General features: G+C 41.0%; 1 protein-coding gene across 1 annotated transcript in view; it reads right to left on the minus strand.

Annotated features, from left to right (window-relative positions):
* Positions 1 to 25,474, minus strand: part of slc4a8 (solute carrier family 4 member 8) — a 42,933-nt gene that overhangs the window by 13,082 nt on the left and 4,377 nt on the right. Inside the window, exons 2-11 of the mRNA XM_030051771.1 lie at positions 13,879 to 13,960; positions 11,102 to 11,254; positions 8,692 to 8,827; positions 7,047 to 7,207; positions 2,721 to 2,900; positions 1,852 to 1,940; positions 857 to 1,014; positions 637 to 724; positions 376 to 522; positions 40 to 140 (exon numbers count right to left, since the gene is read on the minus strand). Coding sequence (XP_029907631.1) covers positions 40 to 140; positions 376 to 522; positions 637 to 724; positions 857 to 1,014; positions 1,852 to 1,940; positions 2,721 to 2,900; positions 7,047 to 7,207; positions 8,692 to 8,827; positions 11,102 to 11,254; positions 13,879 to 13,960 — 1,295 coding nt within the window. The remainder of the gene's footprint in view (positions 1 to 39; positions 141 to 375; positions 523 to 636; positions 725 to 856; positions 1,015 to 1,851; positions 1,941 to 2,720; positions 2,901 to 7,046; positions 7,208 to 8,691; positions 8,828 to 11,101; positions 11,255 to 13,878; positions 13,961 to 25,474) is intronic.

A 25,474-nucleotide genomic window follows, 5' to 3' on the forward strand; every position in this document is an offset into this window, starting at 1 on the left:
CCTGTGTACTGATACACAGGCTGGAGTATCACAGCTCACCTCCCGGTTCTCTGCAGTTCTGGTCCATGGTGTTCAGCATGTAGTTCTTCCTCCACCTGGCAAGCTGTGCCATTAGGAACTCCTGGCATCTTCCTCTTCTCCTACACGCAACCAGACAGTTCAAGAATATCCAATAACCAATCAGAAATCACAATAACTATATATTGTATATTGTGTAGACAACTACTATTAATGGTGTAGTGGTTGTACCAGTACCACTACAGTATCATTACGGCATGACAGTAATCAAAAGTCAACATACTGCACAGCCATGAAAATGAGTGTTCAAACCAAAAGGACAAATCTGTCTCTATGAATCCCAGCTGATTGGTATACCTGAGAGGGGACATTCTTGGGCGGCTCGATGCGGATGGAAGGGTCCCACTCCCCTGGTGGCAGGACAGTCACCTGGTCCAGGAACTCATCGATCCCAGCCAGCAGGTCACTACGGTCCTTTGCCTTATATGCCACATCATGGAAGATCTGATGCAGAGAGGAAACAAGCATAACTAGACAAGGCTTGTGTGTATCTTTGGAAAAAGAATGGGTTGATTTGGACTGAATTTTCATGGTTTTCGCAGGCGGAGGACTCTGTACCTCATCAGTCATGATTGTTGCCATTGAGCGTCCAATTTCATGGTATTGTTGAGCCTTTCCATCCGGGCCAAGGAGAATGAAGAGGAACCTGTAATTTGCCAGCAGATTTAAAATATGTAAATCATACCTAGAATGGATATGATTTCTTCAAATTCATGACCAAGATAGTTCATTATTTTATGTCTTTGGAAGAGATCTGTACAGAGAAGTGGCTCTTTACCTGGTAGGTATGGGGACCTCAGTGAGTCCAGTGAGCAGCACAGCAGGGGAGAGGCGAACAAAGGCCACGATGGGCCTCTCCAGGAAGTCCAGCTCTCCCACCAGGACATTGGAGGCCTCTGCACCTTCTGGAATCTTCTTCATGAAGTGCATGTCCACCTGGCAAGACAAAGAATAGGCCCAAGTCAACTACTAGGAGTGTTAACATTTTGTTAATATTAGCATACACTTGCAATTATCTTTTACCAATATAAACTCTACCCTTCACACACGTCCTGTAACTTCAAAGCTGACAAGGATGACAGGGCAAACAAAAATGCTTTCCATCTCTGAGTGCACATAATGCACCGCCACTACAGACTCAGCTTAGCTGCAGAGAGGCTTTGTGAGAGATGTCAAAATGGAAGCATGAGATGTATTGCATATCTTTTGATGAAAGTTAATGACTAAATGGAAGCCTTTATCAGAGTCCTATGGCGCCACACCTGTTAAAATATTGCAGAGTGATGTGCTAGTGCTGCAAGAGGCAATGTAGTTCTCCTGTTGGTTCCTAGAGGGCACTATGTGACCTAAATGTTGATTCTGATTGACAGCGCACCCTTTGTTGATGATCAAGGCAGGGAGCTACAGCTACACCACACAACATAATGATACTAAACCCAGAGGGTCTGCCACTGTGAGATGTGTTATGTGGCATGTCCTCTTGTAACAGCAGTGGATATCACTTATTAATGCTGAATGCCTTTTGTGAAGTATCAGCCTCTCTTTAATCAATTCACTGCTATGACTCACTTCTCTTCTGTTGATTTTTTGACTAATAAAATGAACCTTTTATCACAGTGGTGATTCATTAAAATCAGTACCACAAACTCTCTCTCCCTCCCTTACATATACACACACACACATACACAAAAAAGAAACTGCTGAGAAATGCCACACACTGATGAGTAAAACACACTAGTCTGCCATTCTCGGCTGCACGGCGTGCTTGTTTACCTTGCTGAGGTCCATTTGTGTGCCGTCCTGACCAGCACCATTCTTCACCTCTGAGCTAGCTGGGGGAGGTTGGGGAGAGGTGGCCGGTCCTGCTGAACAGAGAAGAGAGTGTGTGTGTGTGTGTGTGTGTGTGTGTGTGTGTGTGTGTGTGTGTGCAAAAGTAGAGTCAGTACATGCCCTATTCATTGGCTGGCCAGCTGCCATGTGAATACAATGATCTCTGAAGGCGGTAATCCTTAGCTTGGCAATGGATCTACTATTTGCTTGGGAACAAGTCTATTGATTTTCGGTTTTCTGTCCCTGAAACATTTCAATGTCACTGTTTATAGACTACGCTCTTCTATCTGTCTGTCTGTCTGTCTAGTTTTCCCTGTCTGATATTTTGTCTGGCTGCCCAGTCTTTATTGGTCTGTCTTATATTTGTCCATCCATTAAATCTAATAGAGACTCTTCTCCCTAAAATAAAGGTGTCTCTGAACTTAACTAAGATTTATAGGATTTGACTCATTTACTGAATGAAGTTAGAGGAATGTGCGAATTTGTGCCTCCTACATTATTTAGCTTCCTCCCAGTACAGTGTTACTTTCACAGTTACACAGGAAAAAAATATGCAGAAAAAAAGTTTTCATGCTGCTGGTCAGGAAATATGATAAGGAATTAACTAAAATGCTTTAAAATCCATTAAAACTGATGAACAATTCAAAAGTCTAAATCAACTCATTCTATGTTCATCTCCTTAAATCGTTTCCTCTCTTTGTCCATGAACAGAATCCCATGGATTCTTACATCTTTTCCTCTCTTAAACCCCCCTTCTCTCTCTCTCTCTCTCTCTCTCTCTCTCTCTCTCTCTCTCTCTTCCCATAACCCACCTGTGAGATGGGGCTCTGACTGCTTGCGGGTTCCCTCAGCGAGGGAGCGCACGATGGGAATGAGGTTGTTCTTCTTCTTCTCATTCTGATGATGGTGTCTCTTCAGCAGAGCCTCGCGCACCCTCACCCTCACGCTGTCATCCAGCTCATGGGACGCCTCCTGGTGGTCCAACACCATGTCTGCAACACACAAACAATCACACATGTAATTCCATTTGCAGAAACACACACATGCACCCACATAGCTAGTCCAGCAATTACTCTGATCATTTTAGACCATCATCAAACTCTTCCCATGTCACTGGCATAAACTTTAATAATGTATGATATATTATTGCTGCCTTAACCAGTACTCTAACCCTAATCCATTCATAATCACTAAACTCCATTCAGCAGTGCAACCCTCAGTAATGCTTAAGCACCTCCTTCACCAAGTCTTTTCCTTGATCTTTGGAATACTTGTTCCTTGCTTTCATTGCAGTTAAATCTGACACATCTGTCAGCACATGAAGATATAACAGAAGTTGTGTGAACTACACTGTGTCTTTGTGGTACAGCATATGCAGGGAGTTGAGACTGCAGAAAACCATCTCTTTGTCTCTCACCACGTCGTCTCCTTCCTGTCTCCTTCTCCCTTTCCTGTCTTTTTGGTTCTGATTTGCTGGATCAGCACTGGTTCCTTCCCTCAGTCCTCCTACTTTCCCTCCCACATAATCAATCAGATCTTACTCTCTCTCTCTCTCTCTCTCTCTCTCTCTCTCTCTCTCTCACACACACACACACACACACACACACACACACACACACACGCCTGCTTGCACCGTAGTGGTGCTGGCAGTCATTCTGAGCACACCTCAAGGCCAATGCTAATGCACTGAGCTTAGAGCCAGCCAGTATAATCTGCCATGTTAATAAGGATGGTGATAAGGGATTCAAGTAAAAGAGTCTGAAATTAAATAAAACCTGCTTCAGAAATGGTACATCTAATGTAGAACCTGCTCTAATTCAGCCCTGTGAAAACATGCGTGCTTCAACCAATACATCATCTGTCAGTGGGCCATCAGTTGTCCATAGTACATAGACTTTAATGACACATAGGGACAGGATTCCTTCAATAATATCTGTCATAGTTCTCACAGAGGTATACAAATACAAGTAGAATTATCCAATCACAGAATTTAGAATAAATTAGACTAAATGGAAAAAAATCCCATTTCCAGTTTCCAGAATCAATAACTTTTTGCACAGACCCTGGTGCAGGGGAACTTAATTGCTTATAGCTTTAAAGTAGACCCACTCAAATTATGTTTGAGTTATTTGGGAATCAGGGTGGTGTAGCCCGTTGCGAAACAGACCTTCGTCCAGATGGCCATCCAGATGAGACCATTACTCTAATCCAAACATGAGGAAATAAAAGCATGAATGATATTTTGAAAACTTGATCGGATCCGAGATGGTACAAGCATGACTAGATAACCTTGTTAGTGTGTTTCTCAAAAGTGAGCTTAGGATTAAAGGCGCACCCATGTTCCTGACAGTTGGATTAACATTATTTGATAAGGGAACCAAAAAAAAGGGACCAAGGGACCAAGAAAAGACTGGATACTAGGATGTAGATGGTCAGGACTATTGGGATGATCAAGATCTCACTTTTATCTGAGTTTAATTAGATAATAAGAAAATTTGCTGACATCCATTTTTTAATATCCACTGAACAGTTTGTAAGACTGAAGAGTGTCAACAGGCTTTACTTGGAGATACAACTATGTGTCATCAGCATAGCAGTGAAATTAAATTTTATGTTTATACATGATGTGGCCAAGTGGGAGCATTCACAGTGAAAATAAAAATAATAATAAATAAAATAAAGAATGATCCGTGGGGGACAAAGAGTGAGGTGAGATAAGAATGTACTTTTTGTCAGATAAGAACAAAACCATGTCAAGGCCATGATATACCAACCCAGAGATTTGTTTGGGCCAAGAAACACAAGGAATGGACATTAGACCAGTGGAAATCTGTGCTTTGGTCTGATGAGTCCAAATTTGAGATCTTTGGTTCCAACCGCCGTGTCTTTGTGAGACACAGAAAAGGTGAACGGATGGATTCCACATGCCTGGTTCCCACTGTGAAGCATGGAGGAGGAGGTGTGATGGTGTGGGGGTGTTTTGCTGGTGACACTGTTGGGGATTTATTCAAAATTGGAGGCACACTGAACCAGCATGGCTACCACAGCATCCTGCAGCGACATGCCATCCCATCCGGTTGGCGTTTAGTTGGACGATCATTTATTTTTCAACAGGACAATGACCCCAAACACACCTCCAGGCTGTGTAAGGGCTATTTGACCAAGAAGGAGAGTGATGGAGTGCTGCGGCAGATGACCTGGCCTCCACAGTCCTGAAGATGAACACATAAACTGAGAGATGGTTTGGGGTGAGCTGGACTGCAGAGTGAAGGCAAAGGGACCAACAAGTGCTAAACACCTCTGGGAACTCCTTCAAGACTGTTGGAAAACCATTTCAGGTGACTACCTCTTGAAGCTCATCGAGAGAATGCCAAGAGTGTGCAAAGCAGTAATCAGAGCAAATGGTGGCTATTTTGAAGAAACTAGAATATAAACCATGTTTTCAGTTATTTCACCTTTTTTTGTTAAGTACATAACTCCACATGTGTTCATTCATAGTTTTGATTCCTTCAGTTAGAATCTACAATGTAAATAGTCGTGAAAATAAAGAAAACGCATTGAATGAGAAGGTGTGTCCAAACTTTTGGCCTGTACTGTATATATATATATATATATATATATATATATATATATATATATATATCATACCTGTGACTTTCCCACATTTATTGTTTTAGGTGTTGATGAATGACCAGAGTCATTTGTTAATTTTGTGGTACTGTGGTGATAATTGTAAAGTGAAAACAGCTGCTAAGTCGCCATCGAAATATATATATTTTTTTAATTTCAGAAACCGCTGGCTGAGCTGCTATCCAGCAGCTGGCAGTGTGCTACAAAATACACAGAGCTACTTGAGGGCCATAGCCCAACCTAATGGAAAAATCACACCACGCCACTAGCTGAACTGTAGATTTGAAACATCTACCTTGTTCTTCCTCTAACCAACCAAGCTCAATCCCAAAAACTTGTTCTGTTCTACACTCTTCAGCTCCATTTTCTTGCATTTTTAAAATATATGCAGTGGACAGAAATGGGTGCAAAATTACTATTTCATGCGTAAGTTATTTACAAGTAATTTCTTAATTAATCAGTTCATTTGTTTTCTTTTCCCAAAATAAAAAGACAACACATTTCATCATTCACAAAAATTAAGATCAAAACAAATTTAAAAAAGGGGACATCTTTCATTTGCTTTCTCTTTCTGGGTGCAGTGAGTGCAGGGAGCAGGTGCTGATGGCAGAATCACATGGGGGAGAGGAGAGGAGGAGAGGAGAGGGGAGGTGACAGGAGACAGCCAGGCTGTTTCGTCTATACCTCCTGTCACTTTCTGATCATGGAGATGAGTGTGTGTTGAAGAGCGAGTGCGTGTGTGTGTATGAGTCATTCTGAGTATGCATGTTTGTGTCAGACCTCATCTCATTATTTGCCAATAATTTTAACCATTTAATTGAATATATTTGCAGTACCAGATGTGTGGGATTTTGTCACACAGGACAACACAGAGTATTTGAAAGTCAATTAATTAGGCTTTTCTATGACTGACAACTTCTGTGTGTGTGTGTGTGTGTTTGTGTGTGTGTGTGTGTGTGTGTTTTCTGTGTCTCAGTGGTAGTGTTTTAATAACACTTATTTTCAGTGGCATGTTCAGTCTCTTCATCCACCAGAAATGTTCCCCTCAGGCTTGTATGTTTCTCTGATCTCTCTAGAGGATAAATCCATTTGTAACCCACATAAATGAGATATCAAGGCATGGCCTGTTTTATATCAATTAATGTAATACATGAATCGAGAGCAGAGGCCAGCAATGACTCATCAAGAACAAGAAAAGATCAAGGAGACACAAGAAAAGGGAGCAAAACCGCCTACGCTCAATTAAGTAGTTTCGTTTTAAAATCAGATATCAATTTGTAAAATTAACAAGTATTTTTATAAAATGACTGAAAACACAAAACTCCAACAAATTTTAACACTTTTTAAAGAATAGTTTTAAATGGCAAAATAGTACGACTCTACAATCAGTATCCTCTTTATTCTGAAGATACTGAATAATCAATTGCAGCATCTTTTTCCAAGATGGCTGGATACTGTTGGAGTATATCTCTTGAATTCAGATATATTTCAGGTGGAGAAATTCTAACCTGCAATCTCTTCGATGCAGTCGGCACGCATGTCGAGCAGCACGCTGCCGTTGATGATGCAGCTGCGCAGCTCAAACAGGCTGTGCAGGGAAAGTGTGGCAACATAGGGCTTACTCCACCTCTCCCCGCCATCCTCCACATCTTCCTCAAACTTCAGCCACCTGCAAGATGAAGAGGAAGAGAGGAGGTTACAGCAGACAGACAGACACTCGATGTTCACTGCAGACAGAAACTGAGGAGTTTTATACCGTGACCCACGCCTATCACCTTTACATCTGTCACTGTGTGGTCTACAGTGATGGGAGTAACGGCGTTACAAAGAAACGCCGTTACTAACGGCGTTACTTTTATCAGTAACGAGTAATCAAAGAAATTACCATTTCCCCCGTTACAACGCCGTTACCATTACTGACAATAAAATGCGGCGTTATTGGCCGTTACTTACTACTAATAATTATTATTATTTTATTATCCTATTCAAAAAATATGCGTCTTGTGGAGGAAAAGCGGTGTGTCAAACGGTCGGACTTTGCAGTTTTTCGTAACTTATCAACATGCATGGAGAATGACTGAGCACAAATTACAGAAAGTGTATGTGTTCCCCAACGGCAGAGCGGATAGTATCTCCGCCTGCCATACAGAAGACTGGGGGTTCAATTCCCCACCCGGACAAGCTGGCATCAATACTTTGAACTATAATTAATTACTTTTTCAAAGTAATGTGCCCAACAATGATAGATGAAATTTGACAGCAATGTCCACACTGCAACAGCAACACAAAAATATGTGCATTAATAAGAGGATTTAAGAAAAGAAAAAAGTAATCATAAAAATTACTTTCCCCAGTAATTGAATTACTCTTCTGCAGCAGAAATTGAGTAGTAATCAAAATTACTTTTTAACAGAAGTAATTAGTAATTGTAACTTATTAGTTTTGTGAGTAATTGGTCCCAACACTGGTGGTCTACACCCTTTTAAATGCTCTTTTAGGAAAGCATCTTTGACATACAGAAGATGCAGAAGTGATATTTCACCAGGCATTTATATGTGGAGTGCAAACTGTCAGAAATTTAGATACGGAAAAAATAGCAATAACTCTCTCTGGTGGAAAAAAACGAATTAGAGGCAGATAGATGCAATTTGCTGGTGTTCATTGCCAGGAAATAATTCCCAGTGAAACTATTTGCCCTTGAGGACTGTGGATTATGTTGGTATCTATGTGGGAGAAGCTGTTTTCACGTCTAAATTTTTTACAGTTTGATCTCCCCATGAGACAGGGGAGATCACAGCAGACCGGAAACCTCACAAAATCACTCTGAAAACTATCTGGATGGGTAGATTGCAGAGGTAAGAGGTAAGCTTGAAAATATAATATTCTGTATTTCCAGTGAACTCTTCTTCTAAAAAGGGGATTTGATGCCCTGCAGCGTGAAGGAGGGCACAGTGAGATTCGTGTCATTCCTTTCTACTGAGAATTTTACCTTGAGCAAATTGACAGAAAAAATGATCCAGTAAGTGTAAAGCATAAAGTAACTGCCCCTTTCTACAATTCCCTTTTCACAACAGTACAGCTGTAGAGCTGCCCCTCTGTCAGAGGCATTACTGCCAAGCTTTGCTGCCAACAGCTCCCAGAGGAGATCCTGACCTGGCTGTTTCCTTCCACTCAGCATCCTTGCCATCTTTCACACAGATCTCATCCAGCTCAGTGAACAGCTCATGGGCCACATGTTCAGCATCCTCCTCTGTTCCCAGAATGAACTGGACCCGCTGGGACGGCGTGTCTGGATGAGTCAGGGGGAGGCAGAAGAGGTGAGCCTTGTTTCTCATAGGATTTTCATATGCAAAATACAACATGTTTTCTTGTTGTGTGCTTTACTGAGATGAAATTTACACACAGAGAAGATAACCCAGACAAGCACATACCTGCACATTTACTGATGCACACACACACACACACACACACACACACACACACACACACACACAACATGCTGACTATTTTTTGCTAATCAGTAGCTAATTAGTAGGCTTGTCAATTTTACCCTGGGGTGCTGGGCACCACTGTGTATGTGTGTGTGTGTGTGTGTGTGTGTGTATGTGTGTGCAGTGTTGTAATGTAACAAAGTACAAACACTTTGTTACTGTACTTAAGTAGAATTTTCACATATCTGTACTTTACTTCGTTATTTATATTTCTGACAACTTTTACTTTTACTCCACTACATTTCCGAGATAAAATGTGTACTTTTACTCCGATACATTTCTCTTAACCATCTTCGTTACTCGTTACTACAAAATAAAAGTTGAGTTGGCGACGTAATTCCTGTTTGTTATCGTTTCAACCGCGGCCGCCAAGTGCGGCGAAGAAGAAAAAGCTCCGCCACCGGACACAGTGGGTTATCCGGCTGCTCATATATGAATCCCCGCAGGCTTTCTATGTTTTTTTCGGCAGCATCTTTGTGATTTTTTGTGCATTCGTTCAAAGACAGGGTGACATATTTTAGGCCATTTTCGTCGTGGCGAATGCTGAAGAGTCGGGCTTTAATTTGCGGTTGCCCTTGTTCGCCCTGCGTCCCATATGAAGCTGCACGTTAAACCAGACTTTAGAGACAATCTCCCAAGGTGTGTTTGAACTTCGTGCCTGAAAGTGCTTCATCTTCTGGCAGTCTGCCTCGGTTATGGCTTAGTGGAGGGAAGATTTGCCAGGTCCTTCTCGGCGGAATTTCTTTACCACACCGGAGAAAACATTGTTGCTGGTGGTGAATTCAGCGTCTTTTAACAGACACCAAGCACCTCCTCCAACCACTCATCCAGGCTCAGGCCACCCAGCAAATCAAAATTCACTGCAAAGTCTGACATTTTGTTTACAAAAGTCTTGAAACAAATGTTACCCAACGAGTAAGTTGAGCGCAGAGTAGTTGGTTGCTAGGCAACGCTATGTCCGTTTACACTGGCGCAGGGATATTTTGTGCTGCGGTCTGCCAGTGGGTTACACTGATTTTACAACGGCATGGAACGCGGCTCAGCCAATCACATTTCAGGATGGGAAGCACCCGTTTTATAATTTCAAATAATAACTCGCTCTCATGACAGTTGTGTTGTTGCCAGTTGCCAAGTTCAAACAGGGAGGTTGAGAGACAGAGAGAGAGCTGTTGATGGTGACAGAAGTTTAACGGTAATGTTAAAAAGTTGAAGCTTTTTTCTCCTGTACCCAGGTTGCTTTTACTGTAAGGAAGCCACAATGAATTCACAAAATTCTAACCGTTCACTTTGTTTAAATACTTTTATTTCTAATACAGAAAATATCAGAAAATTACTTTTGACACTTAAGTACAGTAAATGTCAGGTACTTTAAAACTTTTACTCAAGTAATATTCTAAAAGGTGACTTTAGCCTAACTTCTACCAAAGTCATTTTCTGGTAAGATACTTGTACTTTTACTCAAGTAAATTCAATTAATTAGGCTTTTCTATGACTGACAACTTCTGTGTGTGTGTGTGTGTGTGTGTGTGTGTGTGTGTGTGTGTGTGTGTGTGTGTGTGTGTGTGGTTAAAGCAGTATTGATACGTTTTGTTTAACAACCACTGCCTCTCCTTGTGGAGAAACAAACACGTGTGTATATGTACATGTACAACACTGAGCTATGACAGAATGTGTTATTCTTTCTTCAGGTATATTAGATGTTGGATTGAATCTTATTACTAAACTGTTGTGTTAAACCAGTGACCAGTAACTGACCTACGTATGCATGAGTGTGTGTTTGTGTTTGTGTGCAGGTGTCGATCTGTGCATGTGCACATGTGCACTCAGTTGTTTTGCTTGCTCCAGGCTGTTGTTCTTCTGACTCACAAGTGACTATATGAGCACATAACACCTGAAAAACACTGAATTTGAATACAGAGAGATGATCTTATCAATAAAAGAGGAGGTTGTGGAAAGGGGTTCAGGGTTTCAGATGTACTGTGTGTGTGCATGCATATGTGTTTGTGTGAGTGCAGGTGTGCGTGTGTGTGTGTGTGTGTGTGTGTGTGTGTGTGTGTGTGTGTGTGTGTTACCATGAGTGGATGTAGCAGTTGCACTCTCCTCGCTTGGCTGTGTTGTGCTGCTCCCTGGCCTTCTGTCTTTCTTGCGGTGGCGAGAGCTATGGGGCTTGTGGTGACGATGACTCTGCCTGGGCATTCGCACTCCCACAAACAGAGTCCTGTGGCCTGGGAAAGGCAGAGGTAATTGACAAAAAGAGAAAGAAAGACAGATGTAGAGGGACAGACAGATGTAGCGAGGAAGGAGGGGCAGAAAGAACAAGAGCAAAGATGTAAGGAAGAGTCAATTGAAATGATCTAATCATTTTACTAATTCAATACTGTAAGTCATAGGGTTTCAGATTTCATGTTCAGGACCCCCAAGTTGACTCTCTTTAAGCCCTGGACCTCCACTTGAAGTGATTTTGCCCTCAGGACTCTGATATGACAAGATATTTCGTGTTAATTATGAAATTGTCTTGGTGTCATACTTCGTCGTAAATTGAATGCGGAGAGATTAAAATATTAAAATGATCACTTATATTATTCTGTGTTGTAGTGATCTGAAACCTGAGGAAAATCACTTGATTTCTCTCAAAAACATGGATAAAAATGGCAGTTAGCAAATTAACAACACAGTATCGTAACATTAGTTAAAAAAACAAACAAACAATAAAATGACTTGAAAATTAGCAAATAATATTTAAACATTCAGATACCTTTCACACACACACATTCAAATTTAAGTGAAACTAAATTATTCCTTATTTTGCTGAGGACTCAGGAGCCCCATGGGGTCCTCTGACCGCACTTTGAAAACCATTGTTGTAAGAAACACTCATACACACAACTGGTAAACAATTGCCTTCACAGCACATCATCGTCTTTAAAACATAAAAAAGGAAACTTTTTCAAGATCTATTTTCTTCCTCAGACCATCACCATTTTAGTCTCTTTACGTATCAGTGTTCTAGTATTGGTTTAGTGGGTTAACTTCAAGTCAGAGTGAGTAGACCCTGGCCCTGGCCTGGATTTTCTTGTTTGAGCTTGTTTTCTTGTTTTCTGGGCATCAGCCTCTGGGTAGTGGGTGTGTAGCTCCCAGCCAATAACAGCATGCAGAGCCAAACTGATAGCATGGCATCCAAAAAGAATGAAAACCGCGGATGCAGACCACAGAAAAAAGGAAAAATTGCAAGGTGAAACACCAAGCGGGCAAAGCTCATTCCACAACAAGAGTGAACTCAGTTGGCCTGTTTCCTCTTGGACAGGAAGGAGCTGGTGGTTTCCTCAGAAGCAAAAACTCACTATCGGTGGTAAGCTCAGCCAGGGAGGAGGGGCTAACTTGGAATGTTTACAAACCTCAAGTGACACATCCTACTCATCCTGCCTTTAAGGACTTAAGTGACAAAGTTTCCTTTAAACACCATAAAACATCTCTCTGTGTTTTGATGTGTTTCCCTTATTGCATCAAATAATTTAGCTGTGACAGATGTTCTTATAGCTTGGGCACTGACAAGTTGGCTCCTTTTTAATATTGTCTCTTTCTGTTATTTTCCTCATATTTTCAAATGTCACAACTCATTTAAAGCTGACACATACTACTAATTGGCATTCAACATAATAAGACTTGCACAATTAGCTACTATTGTGATTGTGATGTTTCCCTAATTTTGTCCACTGTCTGCACATAAGAAACATCAGTTTCTCTTCTTATGTTGGGATGATTAAAGCAGTGGTGTAGTGAAGGATATACACAGGTAAAAGGAGTGTACCCACCTCTTCATTTGTTATTTTGGAGTATACTCACCTAGTCTATAACACTGAAAAATAAAGGAGAATATACCCAATTCCACCTCAGACATCTACCTACCTACTTAAGTATACCCTCCTCATCATCTTTCACTGTAGCCCTGAGTTAAAGTAATAATGAAGTTCAAGATCAATAAACTGAAAGTTAGAGATTGGCCTGAAACTCCACGGGAAGAGTCAGAGGGACCAGTGGCATCTCTCTGCCCTAGATAAGTAGCCGAGAGGCTGGTGCTGGCAATATGGCATGTTAACAAGAGACTTTCTCACACCATGTTTCAGCGTCAGGGGACAATGAACAGCTGTGGAAATAATCAGAAAAATGAATAAATCTGGTTAGGCGAATCATCATGAATAAAATATGATGAAACAAGATGTTTTGGCAGTGGATGTGCTGAGATATTGATGTGTGTGTATGTGTGTGTGTGTGTACACTACAAATATATTTTGAGATACAATGATGATACAAATCTGCTGAGCTCGAGCTGAGTGTTCTGTTTCCAAGCTTATTATTATTCCTTCAGGAAAGTGATAATAGTGTTAGCAACACATTGTGACACACACACACACACACACACACACACACACAAACACCTGTCTCTCTCCACTGATGACAGATTACTCCCTCCCTTAGCCACTAGATTCATTATTAATGCTCAGCGCTATTCATCTCCTCCAGACAAGGAGGCACACTCACAAACATCCTCATGTCCTCAAAATACCTCCACATGGATACTATCTGCTGCAACCTCAGGCACAAACACACTCAAGGGATATGATACAGATACAAGGGGAGAAAAAAAAGAAACGATTCAGTCATGCATCAAATTCAGTTCCGTTACACCGTATGGTCTCTCTCTCTCTCTCTCTCTCTCTCTCTCTCTCTCTCTCACACACACACACACACACACACACACACACACACAAACCCAACAACAAGATCATCCCTCAGTTTTCTGCTAAGACACCTCCACAGGAAAAGCCAGGTCTCAGATCAGGTTACTCACCTTCTAGCTCCTCCTTCTCATAGTGGATGTTCAGGACTGAGCTGGTGCCTCCCTGGTCTACCACCACCTCCTCGTCTGGCCTCTGATGGAAAAACACACACACACACACACACACACATGGACATACATTTTATATTTGTGTAAAGTTAATATTATATGGGGTTCCATTTGCTGCCAAAAAGATGTTACTGCATATGGTAATGTGCTGCTGTGTATGGTGTTACCACTTGTTTGCTTAATTGTCATCTTGGTTGGTTGGTAGTTTATTACCTATTGTTTGCATCCATGGACCTGGTTTCATATGTTGTTAATCTTTTACCTACCAAACTCACAAATACAGCATTTAGTCGAAGCCATTTTGCAGAAAAGAGGTCAGAACAGTAGATTTAGGCAACTGGAAACAATAATTTACCAACCAGAATTATTAAATTATCATAAATGATCATGTTTTGAATAAAATTATCATACAAGACCAAACAAAGAGAAACCATCAGTACAAATATGTAATTTTACAAAAAACAACCTTTTTTGGCACTGTGTACTCATTTACTCTCGCCAATTACAATAGCCAATTCACAACATAGGCTACAGTAAACTTTAGAGTATGCACACCATGCAGCAAGTAGGATAAATTATTGGCTATGTTTCCCTCTAAAAACAAAAACAAACAAACAAACAAACACAAAAGAAAAGAAAAGAAAAGAAAAACTGATCCTGAATCAGCAGTCAGGAAATAAAGTTAACTTATGCATTATTTCTGTGAAACAGTGTTTTGGCCAATTGTACAAGTACAATAATTACTGTACATCTGCTGGTACCAAGACACAGTAATAGTGCTGTGCGGTGCCAACAGTAAGTGTCTATGGGAGTGTGCACTCTTGCACCATGGACTCTTCTGAAAGTTTCTCATGCCCTCTGTCTCTACCATGTTGAGTTGTGGAACAATTCTGCTATGTAAAACACACCTTAAGCCCTTGAGGATCTGTCTGTGAATGGAGAGCAGAAAGGTCATTATGTCCAGAGGTATCCTTTTAAAGAGAGGCTATACTCAGCCAGTAACAGAGCCACTAATAGGCCAAAGTGGCGTGAGCTTTTCAAAGATGAGCATCAAATTCCAGACAATCTATTCTCAGACTGTCTGGCACAGACACGGATGGATGGACAGGAAGACATGCACACGCACACACACACACACACACACACACACACACGCACACGCACACCCACACACATATCAGAGATAAACACAGTATGAAAGGCAGATCTTCTAGTTGGAGAATGTGCTAGGCTGTACTATCCAGGCGAAATCAAATCAAATCTAATCAAATCAAATTAGCAGAAGGGCATATCCATCAGTGGAGCTGCTGCTGGCAGAGCGCCACAGGTCACTGCTGCTCTTTACCAATCCTATGACATGGCACTCTCATAAACAGGTCTTTTTTCTTACATCATGCTGCAGGTGAGTTATCCGCACTCATGTATGAGACCTGTGATAATGGGGGCACTCAAATGAGGGAACCTCCAGAGTGACTGAGCTGCTGCAGTCTGTCTCTCTTTCAGTTCCTAACTCCTAACCTCTAGTAGACCCATTTCCATCTTTACAAATCATGTATTCTCATATTCCAGAGTTGAAATCTTGTTTTTATCAGTGTAATGCAATAATCCCACTAGTTTCCAATGCATTTTCACCTGTTTCACGAAGTACGTGGGGTTGGGCTGGGCAGTGTAAATATGTTGAACCACGGCAGAATAAGGCAGATCCGCACACTAGCATCATGAAAATGACACTTGATTAAAACATTAATGAAACAGAGCAGGACCTTGATTATCTGACCCTGGAATAGCCTATATGGAATGACCAATTAACCACACTGCATGTTATTATTTATTTATTTATTTATTTTTGTGATCGTGAAGTATTCTCCAGTAAATTGATCTATTATTCATTGGTTAGTTTGTTCCATCATTTATTGTGCGTAGTCACAATAAATGATTTCTTTGATGCTGCTGTTGTCCCGAAGTGCTTGCGTACAACTGTAATTTACTGCCAAGCCTACATGTTTGTGGTTGTAATAGTGGAATTAGAAGGATAATTATTCTGTTGTGGCCGGAGCAGAAATTAGATTCTCACATGTAAATTGTGTCAGGCATTTTTTAGTGAGCTTGGATAATACAGCAATATGCTGGTGCGGATAGTAAAGACAGGAGAATGACACTTCATTTTATATCATTAGGTAAACAACATCTGGTGACTTTTGTTTTCCTAAACACATGTGAGAGACATTAACTGTTCCATATGCAGAAAGATCATGTGCAGCTCATATGTAACATGTTCTCCAGACTTGCTGGCGCCAGTTCTCAGCTATAGATTTGGGCTGACCATATTTTAACATGGCAACATCATGACCCTGTGAACTCTGGACACTACAGTGGATAAAGAGAGGGTATAAAAATCATGTTATCAATGGTTTAAAGACTATTTATGCCATGATATAATTATTTTGATGTGTTCTTATGAGTGTTTCCATGTTTATCTGAAATACCTCAATTCCCCAGGAGTTCTGATAATAAAGGTTCTACTTTAAGTTTAGCATTAGGACTTGCTGACTGAAATTTAACCTTTGGTGCATCTCTCACACAGCTAGATGCTTCCGGCCCCTACATAAACACATCTGTGTGTATGTGAGTGTGTGTAGGCAGTGGATCCAGAGAAGGTGGCTTGAATGGCTAACATTCAAATCAATAGGCCTAGTTAAAATCAATAAATAATGACAAATGGGTGATGGGTTGTTCTCTGCCAACAGCAATAAAATCTTTAACTAACCTCTAACTGTGCACACATACTTGTGTATAAAGGCAGCTCTACATAATGGATGCTTCTGCCCACTCAATATAGACACATCCATATGAATGTGTTTGTATGAGTGTGTGAGGATGGTGGGTGCAGAATTGGCTAGGAATGAAGAGTGGCAATAAAGCTAAAAAAAAAAAAAAAAAAAAAAAAAAAAAAAAAAAAAAAAAAATGAAATCAAATGAACATTTTGAAGGGTAAGTAATGTAAGTGACTGGATGGCAAAGCAATCACATTTTTAAAATCTTACTATCCAACATTTCAGGAGAGTTTAATGCTGAACATCAGGTAGGCTGAAACCTTTTTTTCCTTCCAAAATACATATAATTTGGGAAATTAAAATTTTCTTGCCATTAAAGTCAATAACTAAACCATAAATCATTAAATAAGGAGAAACAGAATGATAGATGGGCACATACTGTAAGACTGCAATTACTGAAAAATTTGCCCATTATCAAATTCTGAACAGCTTCAGAGCTCTCACTGCTTGAACCTTTGGGGAATTATGCGATTTTTCACTGATACTGAGTGTCCACAAAATGAAACTACTTGGCCCACAACAGCGCCACCAACAGGCCAAAGTCTCCAAACATCAAGCAGCATTACAGAAGGCAGCTTACACAATGATTCATTTGAAGTGACACAATTATAGTGATGGAAAGGAGGCAATTTGCTGCTGTAAATTGTGCAGGAGACATTAAACAAGTATGCCATTTCTAATGCAGATGTCCCGCTGGGCCTGTTGGTGACACTATAGAGGAAAGGTCATGGGGTCATCAAAATTGCCAGGTTTCATCCTCAAGGCAATGTGAATGTTGACATCAAATTTCATGGCAAAGTTAAAAATCATTTTGAGATATTTCTGTGCAAACAATTAGACCTACTGGTGGTGCTAGATGGAAGGTCACAGGCTCAGGAAAATGGACAGATTTCATCCTCGAGGCAAAATTCAGTTTTGGAAATATGGCCCTCTGGACCTAACTCCCAATCGAACAATACAGTGATTTACAGGCCCCCACCTGGGGCAAAAACAACAAACTCATGTAACACTCAAAACAAAAATAAATTTAAAAAAGACACAGGGAGCATGATCTGCAGTAACACTGCAGACTCTAAATCACAGGCATTAACTAGTCTGTCATTCTGGATCATCACAGACTTGGAGCAGGGTCATTCTTTTGGCATTTACAGTTGTGTGTGTACGTGTGATATGTGGGTGTGTCCATCCCTGGCCTCCAAACAATGTTTGCAGGGAGGATGACACACTCCATTCAATAAGACTCCCTTTCCAGAGTTAGAACTGGGGCGCCGACTCAGCCTCTAAAGATCTATGGCCTCTGCTATGCAGCCTTTTACTGTAATTGGTGAGTTCCATATCAAGCTAGCAATAAATGCCAACACACACTGTGGCTCAGACTGCTGCATGAGTGCCACACAGGCAAAATGACTGCAATCCATCTCCTTGCAGCACTACTGGGAACAGCTGAGGATTTGTCTCACTGAAGTGGAACTGTAAATGACTTGATGTGTCAGAGCAGCATCGGAGAGGAAAATCTTTGCATATTCTGGTTGAACACATATGATTTGGTTTATTAGAACTTTAATAGACAATATGTGCTTTCAGTGCAAGGTTTTTTTTTATTAAAGCATTTCAGGACATGAAACTTAATGTCCATTAAAATACAAAGTGAGTGTATATGATGTGTGTAAGCTCATGATTTTTTGTGTCTGTAAGTATGCGTGCATGTGTGTATCTGTGCAAGAAAGGAAAAGCAGTGAACAGTGGGCGCTGATTGACTTTTGCTGGTTCTCCCTGGGGTTTGGTTGATAAAACACCACTCACAATTTATTGATTTAAAAAAAAAACATGTCAGAATCATTTGGGTGTTCTGCCTGCAGTTATGAACAGTGACAAATGGGGATAGTGCTGTGTGAAGGTTTGTGTGTGTGTGTGTGTGTGTGTGTGTGTGTGTGTGTGTGTGTGTGTGTGTGTGTGTGTGTGTATGGATACTCACTACAGTCCTCCTCTCTGTCTCATTCACTTTGCCTCTCCTCTCATCCTTCAAAGGCTGTTTCACTGTCAGACTTTAACCGTTTCTATCAATCATACTCAACATATGTATCTATGTATCTGTTTGTCTATCTATCTACACTGACTACATCTATCAACAGGATACAGTATTAGCATCAGTTTTTGATTAAGTTGATTTGAATTAACATGCAGCACAGGCTGGTGATTGCCTCATCAGGCCACGGGCAAAAAAATAAAATCAAACTCCAAGATCTTTCTGCTGTGTTTTATGGCAAACCTAATGAAATCAGCACCAATGGGGGTCTATAATTAACAAAGTCATCAAAAACAGCTTTGTGATCCCAAGACCGCCAGCTCCCTGCATGGTGTTAAGTCACAGGTGTAGGTGTCCTGGCACTGCTAAAGCAAAGCCCTCCCGCTTCTCTCTCTCTCTCCGCCATATCAGCACTCTGGGATTTCTTTGACTTTCCATGACTAAGCACTTCTACATCCCGAGACAATTCTCTCCTTCTGAAGGGAGACTTACTTAATTAGTGAGCCAAACTGTGCCAAACAATGACTGTAGAGCTCATGTTTTATGATGATGTTTGTGCATGGGGTTCAAGTGCGGCAGTGGCAAAAAAAAACACCATTAGAGCAGGATTTTGCTGGTGATTTAGGCTGATATTCTGTGTTAAAAATATTGTTTTTTCTTAAACAAGTGAAACAGTCTGCCAGTGGGATGAGATAATCCCATTTGTTTCTAATGCACTTTCACCTGTTTCAGGATCTGGTACAAGTACAAAACATGCTGAAACAAGGCAAAATACAGCAGATTAGCCCACTAGTGTAAAAAAGACATTTGATTCAACACAATTCTTGTATCTGCTCTGTAGACGAAAGGGATTATCTCGTCATACTGGCAATATTTTGCCTTGTTTTAAGAAGTTGTTCAGACTGAATATGAAATTACTTTTTTGAGATGAATATTTTTTTTGCAGTGAAGTGTGTGATTAACATGCTGTCCTTCATAAACAAGCTTTGTCAAAGTTCCCGAGGCACTGAACTCCCACCTGTTGCGGTGAAAAGGCTCAGTGGCCAACAGTGCAAGACTGTGGTTCTACTGAACAGCTCCTATATGCAAATATTTAAGTATAGTTCAACCTTTCTCCTTCACAAAATACGAGTGCCAACTAATTTACTGTGTCTATAGTTAAACTCCTTTTTTTAATGGAAAGGTAATTGAAAACTCATAACAGAAACCACACACTGAGGTTTAGGTATGGTTTGTGCATGCCACAGAATTCAAACTTTTCTCCCAATATATCTCCGTCTCTCTGTACAACTACATATCATTAAACCCCCCTAACAATTCTGCATTTATTCTGTTATCATGGGGCAACTCCAATAAAAGCGGCAATATTATGGCTTTTAGGGAACACTTAAGTTAAAAAGCAGTATATCTCCCTTGCCTCTGAATAGGGACAAATATTCTGACTCCTTGAAGAAATTGCTGAAAACTACACACAAAAAATACATTTTTACGACCGGTTCAGAGGCCTCAACTATGAGCAAAGAGGGCTATCTGAATCATAGCTCATATATGTGTACAATGAAAACAACACAATTCCAACCTTTGATATCCAGAGCAAATGTAACAGACCTGCAAAAAAATCTTAAGCTACATATAGGATAATTGATTTTTGCATAATAATTAAAACACACACACACACACACACACACACACACACACACACACACACACACACACAACAATGATGTAATTTTTAACGGCAGAACATGTGACCAAATCTTTACACTGTATCAAAGGCAAAAAACACATCAAAACTGCTTGTCACTATAAGTGCTTGATGTTTTGCATTCACTGAGTCAATCATTATTTTTGAGGTACATTGAATGTAATTTAAGTGAATGCTCTGAAAACCTAAACCTTAAATGGCCTAACTATGAGTAGAGTAGATACTAGTGCGCCTCATGCACACATACATTCTCTGACTAATTCTGTCCCTAACCCTGATGCTCTCTCTCTCACTCACTCACACGTACACACACGTACACACACACACACAAACACACACACACTCACACAAACTGTTATCAGTCAGTGCAGCTGTAGCTGGTGAATTAAAGCTTCCATGCAGTGTGTGGGTTTGGGATCAAGCTGGAGGCAATGTAGTCAGCTCCATTAGAACTGGAGCTTCACCAACCGCACAGACAAACCAAGAGAGGGGGAGAGAGAGAGAGAGAGAGAGAGAGAGAGAGAGAGAGAGGTGGGGGGGGGGGGGGACTAAAAGCTCTTTGTCCTAGAAAAGATGGGAGACCATCAGATCTCATCAATTTGTTTGAATCCATTTGGTGAATAGAGAAAGGATGGAAGAGAGAACACTCTCCTGTTGCAAGCTTCAGCTTCAATAAGATAACTACAGAATGGATGAGACTGTGTTTCAGAGACGGCGAAATATGACATGACAGAAAACACAATCTCTGTCATTTGTTTTTGATAACCTTTTGTGCTATGGCAGCATGTCTACTCGGTGATGTGCCACCATCTGAGTCACCGCTGTTCTTAACAGAGCATTATTCATGGTCAACCTGTGTCCATCCATGTCACACTTCATTAGTGCTTTGAGTTTAAATACCATTCTCTCCATAATAGCAAAATCATGCAGGAATGTGTTTTTTTTAACAGGTTAATGGTTCCCTGCTATTCACCACTCACCTTCCCTGTGTCACCTTAAGTGCTTCACCTAATTGAAACTACACAAGTCACTTAAAATGTTGTTTGCTTTGGTACTAGACCGTGTGTGTGCCTGGGTGTGTATGTACGCGAGTGCATGTGCGTGTCCACCCCAGCGTGAATGTGTGCATGATTTTCCATTGACAGAGCAAATGATTTATGTTTTTCTACCCGCTTGCATCTCCTGGCAACCCCCCCTTTTTCTTCGCTCTTGTCCTCTAGCTCAGAGAATCAGTCACAGTGCTTGGGAGGGCGTGACTCCGTAATTATTTTCCACACAGCTTACTGCCGCCCCACAATCAAAGCAGCCCACTGCTAGCCCCAAAATGGCTGCCTGCCCTTGAGTTTCTGCCCTTCACAAGCTTATCAATGCTAATCACTCATGGGAGAGCAACTGTACGGTGGGGCTGCCTTGTGGCTGGGTTTTAATAGAGAGTGATATGATGGCACTAGATCAGTAAAACTGAAAGACCCAAGGATACTGTCACATCAGCTTTTTACTCCCAGCTAGGAGAGAAACATACAACTAGTTAGATGGTTTTCTCTACATCTCTCTACTTTAAGTCAGTGCATTGCAGGATATTGTATTTTGTCTGAAATGAGACAACTCAGGTGACTTAATATGAGGTATTATAACAAACATCTGAATGATAAACAATCATAAAAAGCTATTATTTATTTGATGCATTTCTATCATGCATTCTTTTGCAGTATTACTTATTGGCCCATATGTTTTGGCCCTCCTTCACTTCAAGAGGAGCTGAAGAAATGGGATCATTGCCCTATGCTTTTTTAATAACCAAGAAAATACAAAAGACATCCTCTAACATGGCAGATTGTCCCCGATGACCATGAGATCCCCATGGCCTCACATGACAAAAGAATGTTAAGAGTCAGATACACAGTAGCCTATTTATGAGGTTGATAAAACCCACATTTGACCGTCCTTGTGTCCATGTCATTGTAGATCAAAGGGAACGCACACACACAAACACACACAGATGCAGAAACACCCCTCTGCGAACAGCAAGGATGATTCGTCTTGTGAGAGGAACTATCTCATGTAGAGTCTGTGTTCCTAAAATACATTTCTGACTATTTCTTAAGACAGTTCCTTTTCCTGATGTGAAGAAGTCCTTTTAATTGTCATATGTTTAAGTGCATATATTGTTTGATATACCAACTGCAACTGAAGAGTCATTGACATTGTAAAATGCAAACAGGGGAAATCATCTGTAGGTTGTGACTGCTGTTGCTGTAAGATCTAACACATTTGTTTTTATCTATTTATCTGCAGGTTTACATGTTCTTTCAAGTACTGAGATCATAGCTTTACTGCAATTACCACTGAAAATTGAAAAAATGCATGACTGAATGTGAAGATGGAGCTGTTTTGAACTATCTTTTTGTTGATAAAACTTTTTGAAAAAAAAAAAAAAAACATTGCTGACAACAACATTATGCAATATCATAAGATCTTGTCAATTTACAGCACCACAGGGAAACAGATGGAGCAAATGGCTTTCCTCCGAAACAAATAGAGCAGCAATGATTTGCATTGCACTCTCCTGACCGAATGGGACAATCGATGTGTAGCACCAACACAAGCTTTCACTCCATCAGGTCTTTGGAGAGAGAGCGGTATCATGTGACTGGAGCTGACTATGAGGGGATGAGGGCTGCTGATGACTTTAATGAGGCTTGAGATCTAGAGGGACAACTGACACACCGCTTCAAAATCACTCAGCTAAGCAGGCTCGCTCTCTATTGGGCAACTCCCATCACAGCCAGTTGCTCAGAAGTGAGAAGCAGGAAACAATACGTCTACCAACACACAGCAAGTCAAACAAGTGAGTTCATCAAGTGAGCTTTTCAGAATCTATGAACATAATGATCACTAAATGATAGGTTTCATATTTTTTTCAACCCAGGACACATTAAAATTTTGAATTACTCATCATATATAACATAGCACATCATTTAACACCCACAGGTAAAAAGGTAGCACACACACACTGAACTTCAGTTTCACCAATTTATTCTGGCCATGTCAGCAAACAGACACTTTTTATTCTGCTGCAGATTCTTGTGATGCATCAACATACACTATATTACCAAAAGTATTCGCTCACCCATTCAAATGATCAGAATCAGGTGTCCTAATCACTTGGCCTGGCCACAGGTGTATAAAATCAAGCACTCAGGCATGCAGACTGTGAAACAAGACAATTGTGAAAGAATGGGCCGCTCTCAGGAGCTCAGTGAATTCCAGCGTGGAACTGTCATAGGATGCCACCTGTGCAACAAATCCAGTCGTGAAATTTCCTCGCTCCTAAATATTCCACAGTCAACTGTCAGCTCTATTATAACAAAATGGAAGCGTTTGGGAACAACAGCAACTCAGCCACGAAGTAGTAGGCCACGTAAAGTGACGGAGAGGGGTCAGCGGATGCTGAAGCGCATAGTGCAAAGAGGTCGCCGACTTTCTGCACAGTCAATTGCTACAGAGCTACAAACTTCATGTGACCTTCAGATTAGCCCAAGTACAGTACGCAGAGAGCTTCATGGAATGGGTTTCCATGGCCGAGCAGCTGCAGCCAAGCCACACATCACCAAGTGCAATGCAAAGCGTCGGATGCAATGGTGTAAAGCACGCCGCCACTGGCCTCTAGAGCAGTGGAGACGCGTTCTCTGGAGTGATGAATCACGCTTTTCCATCTGGCAATCTGATGGACGAGTCTGGGTTTGGAGGTTGCCAGGAGAACGGTACATTTCAGACTGCATTGTGCCGACTGTGAAATTTGGTGGAGGAGGAATTATGGTGTGGGGTTGTTTTTCAGGAGCTGGGCTTGGCCCCTTAGTTCCAGTGAAAGGAACTTTGAATGCTTCAGGATACCAAAACATTTTGGACAATTCCATGCTCCCAACCTTGTGGGAACAGTTTGGAGCGGGCCCCTTCCTCTTCCAACATGACTGTGCACCAGTGCACAAAGCAAGGTCCATAAAGACATGGATGACAGAGTCTGGTGTGGATGAACTTGACTGGCCTGCACAGAGTCCTGACCTGAACCCGATAGAACACCTTTGGGATGAATTAGAGCGGAGACTGAGAGCCAGGCCTTCTCGACCAACATCAGTGTGTGACCTCACCAATGCGCTTTTGGAAGAATGGTCAAAAATTCCTATAAACACTCTCCTCAACCTTGTGGACAGTCTTCCCAGAAGAGTTGAAGCTGTAATAGCTGCAAAAGGTGGACCGACATCATATTGAACTCTATGGGTTAGGAATGGGATGGCACTTCAGTTCATAGTATGAGTAAAGGCAGGTGAGCGAATACTTTTGGTAATATAGTGTAGTTCGAATGAGCACTAGTTTTCTGCCACAAAAACCATTAAAAATGTCCTTTTTTGGAAACAGATAATGGGTCTTAAAGTCGTCTACCCAAACAATGGCTGCAAATGGAGCATTTTAGCAACTTTTATTTGGCATTTGCAACACTTTGCCTTGTGTACATCTACACTGTCCTGCTGCTAATCAGCTAATGCCACATCCACATGAAGTCGGACCTTGCTTCCCTCTTGTAAATTCTAAGAGGGTGGTGTTCGTGTTGTTCGTGTTTGCCCATGTACGATTTTTCTTGTTGTGAGCATCATTTATCCCGAGATGACATTGTGAAAGTAGATCAAAAACTTACAAGATGTACGTTCCAAGGTCCATGTTCCTGTGAATGTTGCATTAGCCAAAGCACAATGATGTGGATGTGTACAAGGTATTGTATTATTGTAAATGCTAACACATTTTGCAACACGTTTGCAAAAGTTTTTTGGGGTGAACAATTTCAAGATGTGTTTGACTCTGCCATGTGTTCCTGTTTTCAAAAAGAACATTTATAATGAATTTTGAGGCTGAAAATGAGTACCCAGTTGGATGGTGCTGAAAGCTCACAAGAAGCCAACACATCGGTGTTTCTTTTCA

This window comes from Myripristis murdjan, chromosome 5 (genome assembly GCF_902150065.1).
Source record: "Myripristis murdjan chromosome 5, fMyrMur1.1, whole genome shotgun sequence".
Taxonomy (NCBI): Eukaryota; Metazoa; Chordata; class Actinopteri; order Holocentriformes; family Holocentridae; genus Myripristis; species Myripristis murdjan.